General features: G+C 44.4%; 1 protein-coding gene across 3 annotated transcripts in view; it reads right to left on the reverse strand.

Moving 5' to 3' along the window:
- Positions 1-1,211: 1,211 nt before the first annotated feature.
- Positions 1,212-18,946, reverse strand: part of Drosha (drosha ribonuclease III) — a 105,171-nt gene continuing 87,436 nt past the window's right edge. For all 3 annotated transcript variants that reach the window (XM_021182954.3, XM_021182952.2, XM_085831385.1), the window contains 6 exons: positions 10,553-10,694; positions 8,638-8,720; positions 8,419-8,522; positions 5,788-5,880; positions 5,056-5,102; positions 1,212-1,608 (listed from right to left, as the gene is read on the reverse strand). In XM_021182954.3, the coding sequence (XP_021038613.1) occupies positions 1,478-1,608; positions 5,056-5,102; positions 5,788-5,880; positions 8,419-8,522; positions 8,638-8,720; positions 10,553-10,694 (600 nt within the window). In that variant the 3' untranslated portion in view covers positions 1,212-1,477. The remainder of the gene's footprint in view (positions 1,609-5,055; positions 5,103-5,787; positions 5,881-8,418; positions 8,523-8,637; positions 8,721-10,552; positions 10,695-18,946) is intronic.

The raw sequence follows: 18,946 nt of genomic DNA on the forward strand, positions 1-18,946 counted from the left end.
TCCTCAGAAAGTACTAAGCAAGAACATGTGATATGTATGTATACACATGTGTACATGTGCACAACCTACACATCTTTCAGTATCTTAGCTAAAGATGGTACCTTCATACAGCCATTGACAATAACATGTTCAACACACCATGCCAGGTAATTCAAAAACAGCAATGGAAAGTGAATACACAGAACTGAATTGATTATGCTTGAGTGGTGTGTGCCGCCTCTCCCCCAGGTCTGATGGATACACAAACTCTATGGGTGATGGAGTCACAAGGAATTTACTTTCTTGCTTGTGCTTTCTCATAGTTTCAAAGTAACAATTCTTTCTGCTGAAGCTTTAAAGGGTATTTTAGCAGTAATGTATCATTATAAGGGACACTTCCAGGTCCCTAACTGGTTTTTTCCAGTCCTCCTCATCTTAATTCAATGATGCCCTTTCAGGGAGACTTCCTCTACCACCCCGATTACAATTGCACCCACGAACCTCCCTACTGACTGTGCTCTCACGTTAGCACACGAGCTCCCTGAGGTGTGGGTATGGCCTGTGTTGTTCATGGCTGCATCCCTGCATGCACTGCTGGAACAGTACCTGATACACCGTGGGCATTTGCTCTATGAAGCCTGCTGAAATCACGAGTAAAAGCACATCTGTCTTACAAGTTTTACTTTGGTTAACAAGAAACCCTTGATGTTCAGTGTAAAATAACTTTTAAAATGTCCTGTCTCTTGACTGGGAGACCACAAGAGAAGCTGCTAAGCTACGAGGGCTTTCTTCCTGACTCCTAGACCTTTGTGCCCATCCTCCACACACAGAAAATCAAATCCAACTTCAGGAGACTCGGAAACGCTCCCAAAGTCTCTCTAAACCCCAGAGAGAGAGCGCAGCTGGTTTAAAGGATGTTCCGGCTCAGCACAACAACTTCTCGCCCACTCTGATGTCTCAGAGAACAGGCGTAACTCAGACCGAGTCCTTCTCTGGCTCCAGTAACTGGTTAGAGGCTGAACAGGCTTCCCTTAGACAGGACTCACCGCACTGCTTGGAATGGGTTAACTTCAGTATCAGTACCAGATGAAAGCCGGAAAATGTGATCAATAATAGAAAGAGTAAAGCTGTTACCACAGGCAGTGGAAACAAATAATACCTGGTCAAGTGAGTATATCCCTTGCCAGCTGACAGTCTGAAGTCCCCACCTCACGCAGAAAGCAACTACTCCATAGAGCACGCCTGCCTGAATTTTATTCTTCAAAGAGCAAAATAGAGGGAATACTGCACGTCTACTAAATAGAAATCGAATACTCTGTAGCAAAGACCATCCAGCTGGATACGGAACATTTAATCATTAAGACAACAGCCGCAGTGTGGTTTGAGTTTTATTTCAATGGGCACACTTCATTCATTGTCTGAGGGAAACCAGGCTGGCTCTCGATGGGCCACAGTCCCAGTTCTCAGGAAGGCCAGGCTCCGCCACTCCTGCCCTCCTTTACTTCTTGATGTCTTCAGCCTCCTCCGGCTCTCTCTCCTGATGCTCTCGTTCCCACCTCATTTCCTTTAACTCTTGTCTGTATTTCCGTTCAATGAACCGCTTCTGATGGGCCATCTGGGGAAAGTTATCTGACACAAGGAGATATGTTTAATACTTAATAAAGGATATCCATGGGTGCAGAGGACGACAAACAAACACGCACACAGGCACACATGTAATCAGCACCCACACAGAACTGCACTTTATAAAACTGAGGCTAAGGATGGCTTATTTTCTTTTTTTACTCTTTTGTTATACACATACATACACCACAAGTCTGGATTGGCATCTCAGATTCTAATTTCAATATCTGGTGTATGTAAGAGAGATTAAAAACACCAAAACATACAGTAACTTAAAAAACAAAGTCATAAGGTTCTGCAAGATTTCCAAACAGGCAGACGCTTTAAGCAGCATTCTCTACAACGAGTGACTTCAAGGGAGACAGAAAGAAAGCAAGCAGGAATGTGGGGTTTATGGCTTGGAAAAGTTCAGGCTAAAAGCTTCCAGCAAGCGCCACTAGCATAGCCATGATTACATGAAGGAAAGTTTCCCAGAAGAGCAGAACCGTGTCAGGCACAAGGAAAGCCACATTATAAGCCCCCGAGTCCCTGACCAATTCTATCTTTAGTGCACCATAAAAGGCCACAGCTCTCTCTGCACAGGTAAGTCATGTGGATAAGGGAGGGCTGTCACTCAGTGCTACAGATAGGCTATATTTAGTTTGAGACCTGACCCCATGTAACGCTCAGACTCAAGGAAAATCTGGACTAAGATTTAGAAACTCTTCATTTCTCATTTCATGTGCAGCACAGTACTAGTGTGACCACGAGCTAGGAGATCAAGCACGGAATGAGGACATGGAATTGTGTCCTTAGTCAGCAAACACGCAGACAGGGGTCATAAAGGACACCCGCTATCTGGCAACACTATGAGAAAGGACCAGCTCTGCCTGGCCAGCTAAGGACTTTTCTGTATTTCACGCAGGAAGTTGGAGGGGAGGGGGTGTGGCTTGGGACAAAAGCAAGTCTGTTTACTTGTCTGCTCTACAGATGGAATGCGATGGAGTGGGTCTGTCTATATGCACCGGGTCAATTCTTTATCTCCCTTTTCTATATCCCATCTTCACTACAGGCTGGAGACAGGGACAAAGTGGAAAAAGCACTTGGAAGAAAGCAGTAATACTGAGTCCTTACATACTGCATACATTTTTACTTCGAATGCTGTACATACTTAAAAAAAAAACAAAAAACCTTGTCAAATAAATCCCCAGAACTCCATTGTAAAGGCAAGCGTATGCTAAACAGGCCCCATTTTCTCAGTAGATTTGACCGTGTATCTGAGTTTGTATTAAGAAGTTCCACTGTTCAGATCTACCCATGAACAAGCTCTCAGAACATATCCACAACTATGTTCAGAAAAGTGTTATGACATTATATAGTGACAAATGTAAGTGTCTGTATGTTTTTATGTATGTACACATACACTATATAAACAGTGAGAATCCCTTCACTCTCCTGCCCTACACGGCTATGTACTGATGGAGAGAATATTTTCCTTTATTTCAGTACAAGCACTTCCTGTAGCTCAGTATCGGTCTCCAATGGCAGGATTTCAACAGATGCAAACTTATCACACTTGGATATTCAGGAACTGCTAAACTATTGCCACTAAGCCAAATACAGCTCTCAATTGGTTTCTGTAAATAAAACAGACACATGGACATTTGACACCACCTGTGTCTGTGTACCACAATGTCAGAATTTAGTGTAACTGAGACAGATTATGACCCTCAAAGCCTAAATCTGTGCAGCTGGTCCTTCACAGAATGCGTGTGCCGATCCTCAGGACAGCGCTCACTTAACTATTACTGTGCTGCTCCACATTATTGAACTATGCTATTATATACCAAGTAGTCATGAACACTGCAGCCTGTGAGCTGTAGCTCAGAATCCAAGTATCCAGAACCTGAAGTTGGGTTCCTAGAAACGGAATCAGGACCAAAAGGTAGAAACTTCTTTAAGAATGGGACATGATGCCAATTTACTTTCCTGCATTTAAGCAATTCACTCCTATCATCCTCTTGGGGGATGTCTGTCTCAAAATTAGTCATTTTTCCAGTACTGTTTTATAGCTGACTATATGCATCAGAAGTGGGGGTGGACTCTATTGTTATAACTGGAAAAAAGAATCCCACTCTCCTTCAATAAATGACAGTGCATTTATACAAACAATCAATGAAAACATTCTCCAAGAAAGTCAATGCAAAACTCTCAGTGTAGATTCTACAGATGCAAGACCCTGGCTTCTGTCCCCACTAACTACCCTCCCTGCCTCTGAACAGTAAGCCACTTCCGCTGACTTCCACTTGGCTAGAGGCCCTCTAACCTCTCCTGGAACCTCTCTCAAGCTTGAGAATCCTGGGACACTTCACTCTGAGCCTGTGCATTCAGTGTCCCCCACTCCTTTAGCTGGTTCTCGAAGCATTAGCATATTGTGCCCACAGGTTCTTCTGTGAAGCACCAGACCTCGGAGAAGACTGGCCCGTACTCGTGCCTTCAATTTGCCAGCCTAGGCAGCTCTCTACACGAGCAACTGGCACCTGAAGTCCTTCAGCATGGGCTTTTCACTCTTGAGACAATCCATCTTCAGAATTAAATGCACCACAATCTAGATGTTTATTATAGATACTGAACGAACGAACACACACACACACACACACACACACACACACACACACACACGCGTGCGCGCGGGGGGGGTGGGGGGGGAGAGAGACTCACACATGTGAAGTAACCACAATAATAATAAGAAAATAATAAGAAAACCATCAATGAAATATGGCAATCCACAGTAGGAAATAGCATGCAAATATTAAGAAAGACAGAATGGAAGCCACTCTCTATGCTCTCTCTATATATATGCAGAAGTATGTAGTTGCTACCCAACTTAAATAAGATAATGGTTAAAAACTACACAGAGAAACAAATGAGCAAAAAAACTTCCCATGTATATGTTTATGCCTACACAGATTTTTTTCCCCCCAGATAGGGTTTCTCTGTAGACCAGGCTGGCCTTGAACTCAAAGATCTGCTGCCTCTGCCTCCTGAGTGCTGGGATTAAAGGTGTGTGCCACCACACCCAGCTTTCATATTTTTAATTTTTATTTTGTTTGTTTTGCTTTGAGGTGAGCTCTCACGTGGCCCAGGCTCACCTTGACCTCACAGTGTGGCTACAGGTGACCTTGACCCCCTGATGCCCTGAATCTACCTCCCAAGTGCTGGCACTACACAGGCATGTGTCACCAAGCCTGGTTTATGTGACTATGGGAGGATGGGGAAATGTAAACCACCCCCAGGACCACCTTCGGAAACTGCAATCTGCTCCATCCATAGCACACATTCTACTGTGCTCGGTACGGAGGAAAATTATTAACAAATGATCGATCACATTTTATCAAAACTTAAGACACCTCTACTTCATTTCCTTCCATGAAGGAAATGGAGCTGTAATTGCAGAAAAGGAGACAGGCTTACATTTCTCCAGTGCATCCATTGCTGCTCCCATCTCCGCCTGCTGAATGCTGTTGAAGAAAATACAGGTGAGGTAGACTTTCAAGGCTTTCTTCTTCCAAAACACAAATTATTAATGCTGATCTACATATCTTGTGCATAAAATTTCATGTGATTACTTCCATCACACACCGAGTTACACGGCTAGGAACACACACAGGAGCATGCAGAAATGCCTTTCATTTACACAAAGCTCTTTAAAGTATCGGTTCCATACTAATACTGCAACAGAGTCCCTGCCGTTAGATTAGGGCTGAAGTAGTTAAGTCTGAAATACTCCATGTAAAGGTTAACCACAAAAGGTAAAATACAGAGAGAGACACGGGCAAGACAGAGATTATATACTTAATTCTTTATCTTGAAATATGGTACGCATGCCCACTAAGCTCAAGTGATCGGAACTGAAGCATAGACTAAGGTGTCATGCACACCCCAGCACACCTCCCACATCCGCTGAGACTGAACTCAGGTGGAACTGACTCGTTAGCAGCTGATGATAGTGTTCTCAACAAGGCCTGTATGATGGCATGCCTGGCCCAAGGCTAACTACCAAGGGTCTCAGCTGGCTTAGAGGGGACGTTAGTCCTCCAGATTCATTTTGCTATAACTGAAGACACTGCTACACACACTGCAGAGGTAGGAACTTTCCTAAACACAGATATAAACTCCATGAAATTCAGTGTTTTCTTCTCATACCTTGGTCCTTTCCCACAGCCTATTCTTTCTCCCTTGAAATAAACAGCCACAGTGTAGGTTCTCGCATGGGATGGCCCCACTGTCTGCAGAGTCCTGCAATGAAAGAACAGTAATTATGATACAATCCTCAATTATTTTGCTATTATATAAACTGACAAAAACAAAAAACAAACAACCCCAAAACCTTGATTCTTAATGCCAGAAAGAAGAACATAAAAATAACAAGAAGTATGGAAAAAGAATGTGATTCAATTTTGGATTTGCTAACTTAATAAAATCTAGAGCGTTAAAATAGGAAATTAAAAATAAAAAAGTGCATTGTAGTTTTATGTTTTTCTCACATAGGAATAGTACCTGAGGGTTCACAGTTAAGTACATGACCCTTTAAAACAAGTTCTCAGTATGAGTGTTCTAGTACCACAAAACTAACAAACTTTCATTAGGAAGAACTGCGGGCTTCAGTTTGTTATTTTACAATGCTCATCACAGCGAAAAGCAATAAATGAGTAATAACACCTCGAGACACGCCTGAATGGTTTCACCCCCTTTATGGATTCCGTCTAATGTCTAGTACTTCACCTAAGAGATCAGAAAATATATTTAATTTCTGAAACATCTGTGATCATTTCAAAGATATGCTATAATGGCAATCCTATAACACAACCACTAAAAAACAAAGCTGCGGGTACTCTGGATTTAATGACAAGGTGCAGATTTCAAATGTAAAAAACCTGATAACATGGGAAAGGGAAATTAAAAGTAGCCAAGAATGACAATGGAATAAACACAGTAATCAGGAAGACCGTGTGGAGTAACCCTACCATCTTGATAACAAAGAACAAAGTCTCCATGGATTTCTGTGGAGGATTCATGGGCAGAGAACACAGTAATTTCCTTTCTGTTTACATACTCAAAGGTGACTCTGACGGCCTGAGGTGGTACTTGCTCATCAGCCCCGTGTTATATAGAAGACACGCACTGTCTTTAGTACTGACCCTTAGTAATCGCTCTGATGGGGAAAATCTTGGATTCAATCATACGACATAGCTTAGACATTCATTATGCTTATTAGACAGATCGATAAGCTGTTTCTACTTAGGGATTTCTCCAATAAAGAAAATAGTTTTATACTGACAGCTTCTTCCCATAAAGCGACTAGTGTTCTAGCCTCTGTTTAGAAAGCGCCACAAAAGCTTGTCAACTGTTGGATTTTTCTTTTTCTTTTTAATATTTTGGAGTTAGAAAAGTCCAAAAGGAGGGGCTTTCGGGAGGAGCACACCTGCCTCAGTGTGGGTGTTCGAACCCTCTGTTCCCAAAGGCATGGAGGAAACAGGATTGAAACTGGACCTTTTTTTTTTTTAATTAATAAGAAATACATGTATGTGTACGTGTAGGTGTGTTGGAACGCAGTCCAAGAATGGAGTCTGTGAGAATTCTGAGTGCTTGTGAGAAAACTCCAAGAAAACAAAACAAGAGTACTGTGACTTCAAAACACAGAACTCTTGGAATATGTCTGTGTGCTCCTCCCAGATGTAGCAGACAGCAGAGTGAGTTTACTTCAGCTGTTGTTTTTCATGTGCCTCTACAGAGGAAAAACAATGTTTTTGCTACGTGTGGCTAGTCCCTGAGAGCGAGCGCCTTGCTCGAGATTCTCCGTAACCCCAGAGCATAGGCTGTCTGATGCATTGAGTAAAGTTGGCTACTGCATGAGACTTTAGCCCAGCTCGTTTTTAGGAGCCCGCCCTCTCAGGGTCATGCCACCAACTAGAGGTAAACATGTGCAGGTGCCCAGAAGCCAGAGGAGCAACCGATCCCAGGAGCTGGGTTACAGGTGGGTGAGGGCCGAGTGTGGGTGCTGGGTCCCCCTGTAAGAGCAGCCGTGTTCCCAGTCTTCTCCGGCCCACTGAAGCTGGATTTCCGAGCATCCCTAACCCAGCATCAACAGTGCCTTGGGAGGCAGCCATGGACTCTAATCATTCTTTAACTCTGTGATAAACCCCTTCTCAGGTCACACACGAGGTCACAAGTGGAAGGCAACTTTTGATTCCGATTCCGGGAAAAGCAAGGACTTGGGTAACGAAGTGGCAGCAGTAAACATTTGTTCCATTTCTCTCCAGCTTGGGAGACAGCCTTTCAGATAACAGATGTCAACAGGGGCTCCGGGGAAAGTACAGGTAGAACCCAAATATTGCTAGGAGCAGCACACAGTCCGTTACTCATCCATGAAATCAGACAAATAAAAACCTATACAGAAGAACTACTTCATGTTGGGGCCTAAGAGATAGACAGCTCAGGGGATAAGAGCAATTGCTGTTCTTACAGAGGACCCAGGTTCGATTCCTGGCACTCACATGCAGAGATCACAGCCATGAATACATGTTAAAGATCAACACATACCACAGGCACATAACTGCTCTACCTTGACCGCAGTGTATCTTTGTGCCAGGCAGTAGTCAGAGGAATTTACAGATAGGAGAAAGCAGAGACAATCAAGAAGCACCCTCTTACAGCGAGGACAGAGTGCTTTAGGGCCTAGCTAGTGTCACGAGAAGTCCCTGCGTCTTCCATTTAAGCACACGGGTGATAGCTAAGCACCCTGCAGCCGATGGCTGGCAGACGGCGAGCACTCACTTGTATAAGGGGATGTCAGGCTCTTTCCCTTCTGTCCTCAGGGTCAGGCAACACTGCTGCAGCTGCGACTTGGGGTCATTCCAATCCTGATTCAGAATGAACTCCTGCGGGAATCCCCCAAAGCATTGAGTAGTGTGTTTCAGAGCCATCCGAAGCCAACGAAGCAAAGTGTGAGCGCACTGATGGGAACGTGCGCACACTGGGAACGGGGGCACTTACCTTCAGCCGGGGAAAGAAGCAGACATTCATGAAAGTGTGGACGTACTCCAGGTCCTTGTCGATGTACAGCGCTGCAATAAATGCTGAGAAACAAGTGAAACAAGCAGCCCACCGTTATTGACCAGGAACAGCATGCGCTGAGCATCCCTCCTTATCAGTCTTCATATGTGATTACGTGTATATACGTGGGCTAACACGGGTGGCAGGAACAGGATGTGGGTCCTCCACAAGACCCATCAGTGCTTGTAACTGCTGAGCCACCCAGCCCTAAGGGTTATAAGCTTTTAAGTAGTATTTTCACAAGGCTTTTGACTCCTAGACACTCTTTTCTTTTAAGCACAATTATTTTTTTCTTCAAATCAAACAGCACCCTTTATCAGTAAAGCACCAGAAGCACCAACACAGATGTGTGATTAAGATGAAAAATCACAGAGCAGACACCAAACTGCCCTTAGCCAGTGGCTAAGCAAATAGTCTAACGCAGAGGTTCCCAACCTCCTAACACTGCGACCTTTAACACAGTCCTTCATGTTGTGGTGACTCCCCCTCCCCATCCATAAAGTTACTTTCATTGCTGCTACTTAACTGTAATTTTGTTACAGTTAGAATATAAACATATAATGGTCTTAGGTGACCCCTGTGAAAGGCTCACTGGACCCCCAGGTTGAGAACCAGTGGTCTAAAGTCTATCCCAATACTGTAGTGTGGATCAGGGATGAGCCCTGGGACCATAACCGAGCTAATCTCGTGAGAAGGGAACAGGAAATGCCAGCTGTGGAGCACAGACAATGCAGGGGCAAGCACATCCCAACTGTATCCTGACATCCACCACTCATGTGTCCCAGTTACATGGTAAGTTTCATAACCAGAGAAAGAAGTGAGAAAATTCAAAGATTTGACCTGCCCAAATTAAGAAAAACTCAACAAAAACACAAGAATTTATGTAACTGAATTGATAAGGGTCAATTCCAAAGGCGGGCTCACTTAAAAGAATTTTAGCCAAGTGGACAAACGGTGCATTTATTTAAAGGACTGCAAGAACCTTTTATTGAACTAAAGTAGAAATGGCAGTGGCACCCTTCACTTCAGCTGGATTTTACTTTCCTTCAGGTGCCTTGGTCAGACTGCCTTCATAATCCGTAAATAAGTGGGCATACACAGTAGGCTTTAATATTTTACATAATTTCGATTCTGAAAAATACTATATCATAAAAAGCTCTAAGGCCCAGAGATATTCTAGTTCTTTTGAAGTAATATTAGAAATAATAAAATTATGTGCATAATCCCTTAATTAACTATAATGGAATTATTTATGCTTCCAGACCATATCAGAACATGAAAAAGATGGTGTCTGTTCTCACTCAAAACAATAGGTGGCAAATTTGGTATTTAGTGAATAAAATATCGTTTTTTTTTCCTATGTCCCTTTATGAAGAGTGCTGGGTAGCAAAACCAACCAACCAACCAAATCAAAGCCACGACTGAGATTCTGAATGACTGATCTTTACATTGTGTTACTGTTTCACACAAAGGGACTTGATGACTACCCCCGAATACAGATCAAACAACACAAATGTATTATTCACGTGGCTTAGTGAAAGGCAAAAATAAATAAAAAACAAAAACAAAAGAGGTTACTCAGACAGATGTGGCCATCCAAGCATATAATACCAGGAGATAGAGGCAGGAGCGCCCAGGAGCTCAAGGCTACATTAGACTACACAGACATTTCAAGGCTAACTTGAGCTATACAAAACACTGTAGAAAAGAAGTGGAAAAACACAAAAGAGGTCCTTTAGCTATAACAACAGCATCATCACCATCACTATCACCATAAAAAGAGTAAGCTCTAGTGGGTTTAATGTAAACATTGGACCTGCAAGTCAAAAAGCTTCACCCTGTAGGCAGGACTCACATTCCAAAAGGTCTGCCAGAGTCTTGGTTCTTAGGGCCACGGGTCTCTTGGTTTTGTCGTTGGTGATGGCATACTCCTGCATGCCCAGTTCCTCTGCTACCTTGGCTTGCGTTCTGTTGTTCACTAAGGAACTTCGTAACAACTGGTAAGAAGGAAATGGAGTACGGTTAGAAACCACATCAGCTCTGGTCTCTCTCTAGCTCCTGTGTTGAACCCAACCACCACCCGTCACATGTCACAAAGGGACAGCAGACAAGTGACTGTCTGTCTCTATCCTCAGGTGACTGCAACATTCCCCAAATGCTTTAACTGTCTCCTTAATGACTAACCTGCCCCCCACACCCACCCCACTACCTGGATTTAACCAAGCAGTTAGATACCCAATTACTTATTTAGTAGCAGTAAGCAGGATTTTGGGAGGGGATATACAGCAATCTGACTAAGATATGACTACTGAAAAGCTTAAAGCTACCAGGTCAGGAAACATTAAAACTTTAAAAAAATAATTTTACTTAAATATAACTTAAACTCAGTAAATTGTACCCCTTTTGTGTACAATTAATACATTTTGAAAACCTTCCCCATTTTTACTACCACAAACAAACTTTCCATATCCTGAAATATTCAGTCTTCGCCAATGATTACAGGGGTACATCTCCCAATCAAACCTGTGCTTCAAGCTGTCTACAAGAAGCATATTTCAGGACAAGGGTCCTAATTCTGATACGACATGACTTAGGGAAGAGATGCTTCAGTATTATTAAAACACCTACTTACTCATATTGTTATTATTTCAAAGATTTCCATCACGTGCCCTGTATCTCAGTCTTTTCATACTCAGACCCTTTATCTTTATCTATAGTCTGTGTATGTGCTGTGTGCATACATGTGAAGGCCAGAGGATGCTGGGATTCCCAGAGCAAGCAAACCGCGATAAGCCTCCCCACAGGGGTGTCAGGAACAGAACTCAGATCCTCTGCAGGAGCAGCAAGCTCTTTAAACCACTGAGCCCCAGCCCCAGATTCCAATTTATTTATAGACTTCAACCTCAGGAATTCAAAACAGAAATGTCTACCAGTAGCTGGAGACCACTAACAGCCCTCCAAGGACTATTCCGATAGTAATGTTAGACACTGCGCCTGAACATTATACAACAGATCCATTCCAAGTGTCCCCAGAACCAACACTTAACACACTCTGGGTGAGAGATGGGAAAGGAGACGAGGGAAGCAGGCAGATTCCACGATGGAAAGTTACCAAACTTTTAAAAAACTGACATAATTATCCCCGATCCCTAAAACTCGGGGGAATAATGTCCTTGAATCTATGTTTCCTTACCAGGAGCATAAACAAATAGTTGACTTCCTGAACACAGGACAGGCAGAAGCAGCTGGGAGCCCTGCTGGCATTATAGCCGCCACTGCTCCACAGAGCACTGTGTTTATTAGATGCAAGCTTTATGCTCTACGGCTCCACAGTGTCAACAAAGCTTATGAAAATCAAGATTTATTCTCAATGCTTGATAGTGAATCCTTGACAATAGATAAATAAGGAACAATATGTTCTTAATTTGTCTGACAATGATTCATGAAGCAGAAACACAACTTGATCTCCATAAAACTTGCCTGAATTGAATCTTAGACTGTAACTCTTTGCCTGCCTCTGCTCCATTTTCATTCCCAAGTCCCCCTTAACTGCAGGTTTTCTTCAGTACACTAATCCTTTAAAATTAATATATGCATGTTATTTTGTACAATTTACATATAGTAATAACTATACATATAAATTAAAACCCATAAGGAAGTTTAAAAATTAAATGGTCAAATGTGACATGAGTACATGACTCAAACAATAGAAGCCCACGTCACCAACGTCATGAACTCATGAGCTGGAAGCGCTATCTTTCTGTGGTTTGGATTTCAAGTTGAAAGACCCTGCCCGGAGAGGGCAGTTATTCTGGGAGTATGGTTATGTTGAGCACACTGAATCCAGGCTTTGGATAAGGAAGCTCCACATGCTCTGGAAATGGTGTGTTCTTGCCCCAGGACCAATGGGCCCAATGTGAACCTGAGCACACAGCAGTGATGACACCCTGCTGGCCACCAGGCCACAGCGCCACCTTCCAGCCTCACAGCTCCTCCTGCAGGGCCACGTAGTGACTCTGTATGACGGAAGGGAGGCAGAGTAGATAGAGACAAGAGATGCTTGAACCAGCTTTGCTTTAACGCAAGCCCTGGCAGGTCTTAGGGCAGGGACATAGCTAAAAGGGATCTCTGTTAAGTTCTTGCTCAGAGTAAGAAGTCAACGAGGAGAAGGAAACCAGAGACTAACCTTACTTCTGCAGTCCACCTGACTTTGGAACACGAAGTAAAACAAGGTAAGGCAGACTTTGCTCTCTACCTAATCATGAAAGCCCAAATGGAGTTCATTAAAGTGATCATTTCCATCTGTGTCCTCGGCTGAATCCAACCTCAGAATAAATCTATTTGGCAAACCACGGACACAGCCAGGCTGACAACAGAAACAAAGCTGCGAGGTTCTGGGGCTAGCGCGGTGGCAGTGCAGGCTGATGGCTTCACCAGGTTGGTGCTGAGGACCCAGCAGGATCAACAGCATCCTTTTACAGTGCTTCAGAAGGGACCCGCTCCTAAGAAAGCCATACACCAGTCAGCCACGACAATCACCGGACTGATGGAGATGCGAGCAGACGCAGGAACATACAGCTGCAAATCTTACCCAAGCTGTCTAGAGAAGGTCACGTAGGAAACCCCTCTCAAGAACATTCTAGTCAACTTCGATACTGAGGTCTAAGAGGCTTCTCCAGCACTGGTGCCCACATTTCTCCAAAACACCAGGGATCAGAATTTTGAACTCTGGACTAGGGATGCGTGCTTTTTGAAAGGTTCCCATGGATTCTAATGAACACAGAATTTGACCTAAAGAAGACTAGGGTAGTAAATGGGAAAATGGCTGGAGAGGGTTTTCTAGGAAAACTAAACATTGTGGAAAAAGGAGGGACTATGATATAGCAAGGTGAACACAGTGGGAACTAGGAAAAAAAAAAGAGAGCCAGGTGAGGGAGAACTGGTACAAGCAAGGGCAGCAGGAGATGGGAGGAGTTACATGTCCCTGCAGAGAATAAGAAACCCCAGACGCTGATCCTATAACTGCTATTTTCCAGAGGTGTTATCTACAGCCGCCATCAGTATTGGGTAAGGTTTGCTTGCTCCTCAATAATAGGGAAAGGATTCTAGAAAGCTGTAGAATGCCTCTAGATTTTACTTTAATACAAAACCTTCTAGATGCCCTTTTCCTTACTGCCTTCCAAACCCTCCCCTTTACCAAATAGTAATCTGTCCCTAACAGCCTTTCTTGCCTTCACTGAAGTTTAATTTTAAATCAGAAACAAGAAAGAGAAGCATAGTCAAGGCTTTGTAAACCTGACAGAGGGACTGTTGATCCTTGGTGCAATGGCAACGGCCAGTACATATTCCAAATCTCAGATTCTGCCTTTGAGACTTCAAGACGTTCCCTCAGTCTCAACAGAGACGTCTCCTGCAATTACTTTAGACTTAAATTTCCATAAGAACATGAAGATTGATATTCTTCCTTTAACTTTCCTAGATGCTCTTGGTTCTAGGGGGAAGCCATAGTGAAAGGCATAAGCTACCCAAGAGGGCCACCTAGTGTAAGGCAAAGGCACAGACTTATTATTTTGAGGACTTCAATAGAAGACAATAGTGGAGCGAGAGCGAAGTATACAATTAAAATTGACAGTGATATGCCACACAGGTCTTTTATACCGAGAGTGGTGGCTAGATGGTCTCCATTTCCCATGATAATTAAAGAAAAGGCACACAAATGATAGCCGGCAGAATGCAGGTCAGACACGAGGAGCCAAATTATGTCAGTGATAGAGAAATCCTCTGTCAGGGAGGCTGGGAATCTATCTTCTCAGTGCGCTGTTAGATAGGGTACCTGCCTGCCTGGATGATTTATACTCTCCACTGTCGGGAGGCAGCAGGGCAGGATGAGATCACCGCTTCTCAAGTGTGTTTGTAATCCCTGCTCTCTCTCCTACCACCTCGCACTGTTTCTCTAAAACCAAGCAAAACCCTTCCACACGTTCATCTTGCTGGTGCACTTCACCCCGGACACAGCACCTGCCACACAGCAAGCACAGAACTAGCAGCTCGTGCTAGCTCAGCAGTGGAGCGGAAAGCTAACGTCCCACGTTATGGCTTCCCCCTAGAACCAAGAGCATCTAGGAAAGTTAAAGGAAGAATGTCAATCTTCATGTTCTTATGGAAATTTAAGTCTAAAGTAATTGCAGGAGACGACTCTGTTGAGACTGCGGGAACGTCTTGAAGTCTCAAAGGCAGAATCTGAGATTTGGAATATGTACTGGCCGTTGCCATTGCACCAGGGATCAACAGTCCCCTCTGTCAGGTTTACAAAGCCTTGACTATGCTTCTCGTTCTTGTTTCTGATTTAAATTAAACTTCAGTGAAGGCAAGAAAGGCTGTTAGGGACAGATAAGTATTTGGACGTAGGAAGGGAACAAGTTTGCAAGTGTCGTAGGACAGGCATCAGTTTCCTTAGAGGCTCTCTCTTCACACTGACCGCACCAGGGAGCCTTACCCTAAAGAAGAACTTCAGTGTGCAGACAGAGCATCTTCCTTCCCTAGGCATCCCAGTGCACACTTGACTAAGCTGCGGTATCTGCATCTATCTGATTCACATTCCTTCCTGAGTACTCAACACAGGGCAACACTTTTCCTCTACACCAGCACCATTTGGAAGACACAGTTACATTTGCTTGTTTTGTTTTTATTATTTAGAAAGCAAGTGTGTACCCAACCGGCTCAGTGTAAGCTTTCCAATGTGATTAACTGCCACTCTGTGCCTTTAATTACAAGAAGGGATCAATTGCTGTCCTTCCAATGCAATTCCAATAATCTGCACACTTCATTTTTTTTTTTTAATCCTTAAGCATTTCGAAGTAAGTTTCCCGTTCACTTTTGGACATGAAAGTAGCAGGTCGTTTCTCTACAGAGCCCATGTTCTGCCCTCGATGTGGCAGTCCCTTCTGTAGCTCCCTACTCTACCTCTTTACCAAGTCTGTACTGAGAACCCAACATATGCTAGGGACTGTGGGGCTGGAGAAGAACTACAGCACACTCTTACAGGACTTCTAGTCTAATGGGGGTGGGCAAGCTGAAATGGAACCACGCTAGGATATTCTAGCAATAATAGAAAGGAGCGAGGGGTTTAGACGTCAGCGGAGTGAGGGGTCAGTCAGAGCTGCCAAGCGAAGGAATGCTAGTGGATACTCGGCAGCATAAAGAAGTAGGTGCAGAACAGCCTCCAGACAAGAACAGCGTGTGCAAAGGCAACGACAGAAGGATCTGGACCCAGCAGGCTGCTGCAGAGTAGAAAGAGCACAGGCGGGGCGCAGGGCTGAACAGGAAGGCAAGACCACTAAGGGTCATGCTGGTTCTCCAGCCACTTCCCAAAGAGGAACCAAAAATCACGACTCTAGGCTGTGAAGATCATTCACCCAAAGAACCTGGTTGCCTTCCAAAACGATCGGTCCCTTTAGAGGCTGCAGCTCAGTGTCAAGAGGGCCTGCTTATCACATACAAACCCTGGGGTTCAATCTCCCAACACTGGAGACAGAATTCTTCTATATACTCTACCAAAGACAGACTGGAGAGGAGGCAAGGACCAGACCCGATGGGAGAGGACGGCTGTAAGTCAGCCACCAGCACAGGCCCTGAAGCTGGTGCTGGCTCGCAGAATGAATGACGAAGGTAAAGTTGTCAGGATACATATGCCAGCGTTGGGGAGGTGTAACAGGAGACAGAGACAGCACCAAGGATGATCCTAAGGCTTCTGGCAACTGAAGAAACGGAATAACCCTATGGGCAGGAAGGATACTGAGAGAGAAGCAGGGCTCAGGGTGGAAAGGAAAACTTTAGACACCTTGGTCAAAGGAGCCTGCTAGAAATGTAATTCAAGCTTTGCATGTTCTTACACCCTAAGTATCTGAGTAGTGCTATATCCCATACGTATGAGTCTAGAGTGTGAGGAGGGGATCTGGCTTTGGGCATAAGTCAGGAAATGGCATACAGATGTTTTCAAAGTCGCAACACAGAATGAGATCACCTGCGGTGCAGAAGTCAGAGGAAGGGGAAGGTCTGACAAGTGAGAACAGGGACGACGGTTTTGATGGTAGCAGATGGCGAATAAACAGCTAGTTGGTGCAGTTACTGGGGAGCTCTTGTGAAAAGACTCTCGGTTCAAACACATAGCATGGATTAGATTGGGGTACAAATTGATGGAAAAAAAAATGACTTCATGTCATCCCGAGATCTGGGTCTCCTGAAAGATTTCTGCTTTAAACTGTCCATCTCTTAGGCCAAGGACAAAAAGTGCCCTCAAAATACCAAGGAAAGCTTTTCAGAGTAGCAGATAGTGCGGGGGAGATCTGAGGACCGCACTCCTCTTGCAGAGGGATGCTCTACTACCCCGAGCCTTGTATGACCAGACCCACAAGTTCCCATCCTTCACAACTGTAAGTGCTACTGCTTCTAAATGGGCCTCCCGGTCAGTGACATTCTTCCTATAACCCCCTGACTGCTATGAAGAACTCCCTTCAGTAACCCAGGTGATCAGGACTGGGACAGCAGCTTTCTGTGATAGCGAGATTAGGTGGTAACAAAAGGACACACTCCAGAAATACCGGAGTAACCCTGTTAGGACTTGGGAGGACGAGAGGCCAAGGAAGGACACAGACAACTCCTAGTCTCTGATACCCAGTACGGGATGCCTGATACTGTCAGCAACCAATACTTGGGGAAACTTCAAGAACACCAAGGTGGGAAAATATTGTATTCCCTCTTGACACCTGGCACTGGAGCTCAGGACAGAAGTGAGTCTGAAGAGATCTGCTGCAAGTTTCCTGCCAGGAAGGTAAAATTGCTGACCCACATGGAGCGGACTGTCTGAGCGACAATGTATCAGCAGGAGACATGCTCCAGCAGTGACCTCTTAGATGCTGATGTATTTACTAGCTGGAAAGAATAAGCTGAAGATGCTAAGGATGCAGAAACACAGTAGTTAAGAAAAGAGGGATAGGAACATTCAGAATACGGTGTGACAGAAGCCAATGGAGATGCCATTCAAGGAGGGAGCAGCACATCAATGTTTAACAGCCTTTGAAATATGTGCTTATGACACATCATCTCTGTCTTGCCAACAGAGCTGCTGGCACTATTCATTTCTCTCAGAGCTTTCTGTAACAATGCTTTGTAAAACCTCCACATGGATCCTAGTTTTCTCATTTGATACTACCAGTTTGATAAAAAGCTCTAATTTTAAGACAGCAAGGCTGATGTACTCATTTGTGTAAGCTGTACTTCCGCAGCACCCACAGTGCAAACATTTGGAGACCCAGGCAAGAAGATTGCTGTGAGTTTGAACCCAGCCTGTTCTACAAAACAGAACCTCACATCAGAATAACAAAACCAAAGCAATCCCACTGCCAGCTCTGAAGGGATAGTGGAAAGAAGCCAGGCCCTGAACACGCCGCACTGCCCTGAGTTTGCTTCATCAGCTCACAGTGTCCATGCAGTACTGGAGCCTGCTAGGGCAAGAGCATCCGAAAGCAGGCCCCATCCCTAAGACCCTAGAGGATAACTCGGGAAGAGCAGGAGGAGGGGCCTGTTGAAGCACGTATTTTCCAGAGTCCCCAGGTTACCTGGTATGCTTTGGCTCCTTCTCACATAAACCAGGCACTTCTGACATGTATAAAGTCTCTTCTGTAGCTGAGAAGACTCAACACACAACGGACTGCTTTCCTAAGCAAGATGAGAGACACTGGCTCCCCAAAGGTTCATATTTTCTAAAGAGTTCAAAGAAAGAAATCCTTGTCTTTCTCTAAGGGCAGTTAATTTTTAATGGCACTCATCCAGCTCATTTACAACTAAAGAGGTGCTCTTGGCCCTTGTCACAGCACGTGGCAGGTGACAGAAGCTCAGTCCTCTCTCACCCCGTGAGGACTGAGTTGAGAAATACGGCTGAAAATTTCCACCTGAACTCCATGGTCTCTGCCAGTGCCTAACAGCTCAGAGCTGCGATTCATTTCTAGTCAAAGAAAACCACACACAACAATTTAAAAAGTATGGAAGAATTGCTTTTAGCGTCAACACAGTCAAGGTCACACTGAAAAACACAGGGTGCACAACCATCGTCCACCTAACAGAGCCCCAGCTTTCCCAACAGGCAGTTCTCAAGGGGCTACAGAGGGGTTAGTCGGAGGTCTTTCAAAGTCAGGAACTGGTGGACAGGCTCCTCCCACCCTCCGAGGTTTACTACCGACAGGTTTCACGG

Source organism: Mus caroli, unplaced genomic scaffold, assembly GCF_978045245.1.
Source record: "Mus caroli unplaced genomic scaffold, Mus_caroli_1 scaffold_16, whole genome shotgun sequence".
Taxonomy (NCBI): Eukaryota; Metazoa; Chordata; class Mammalia; order Rodentia; family Muridae; genus Mus; species Mus caroli.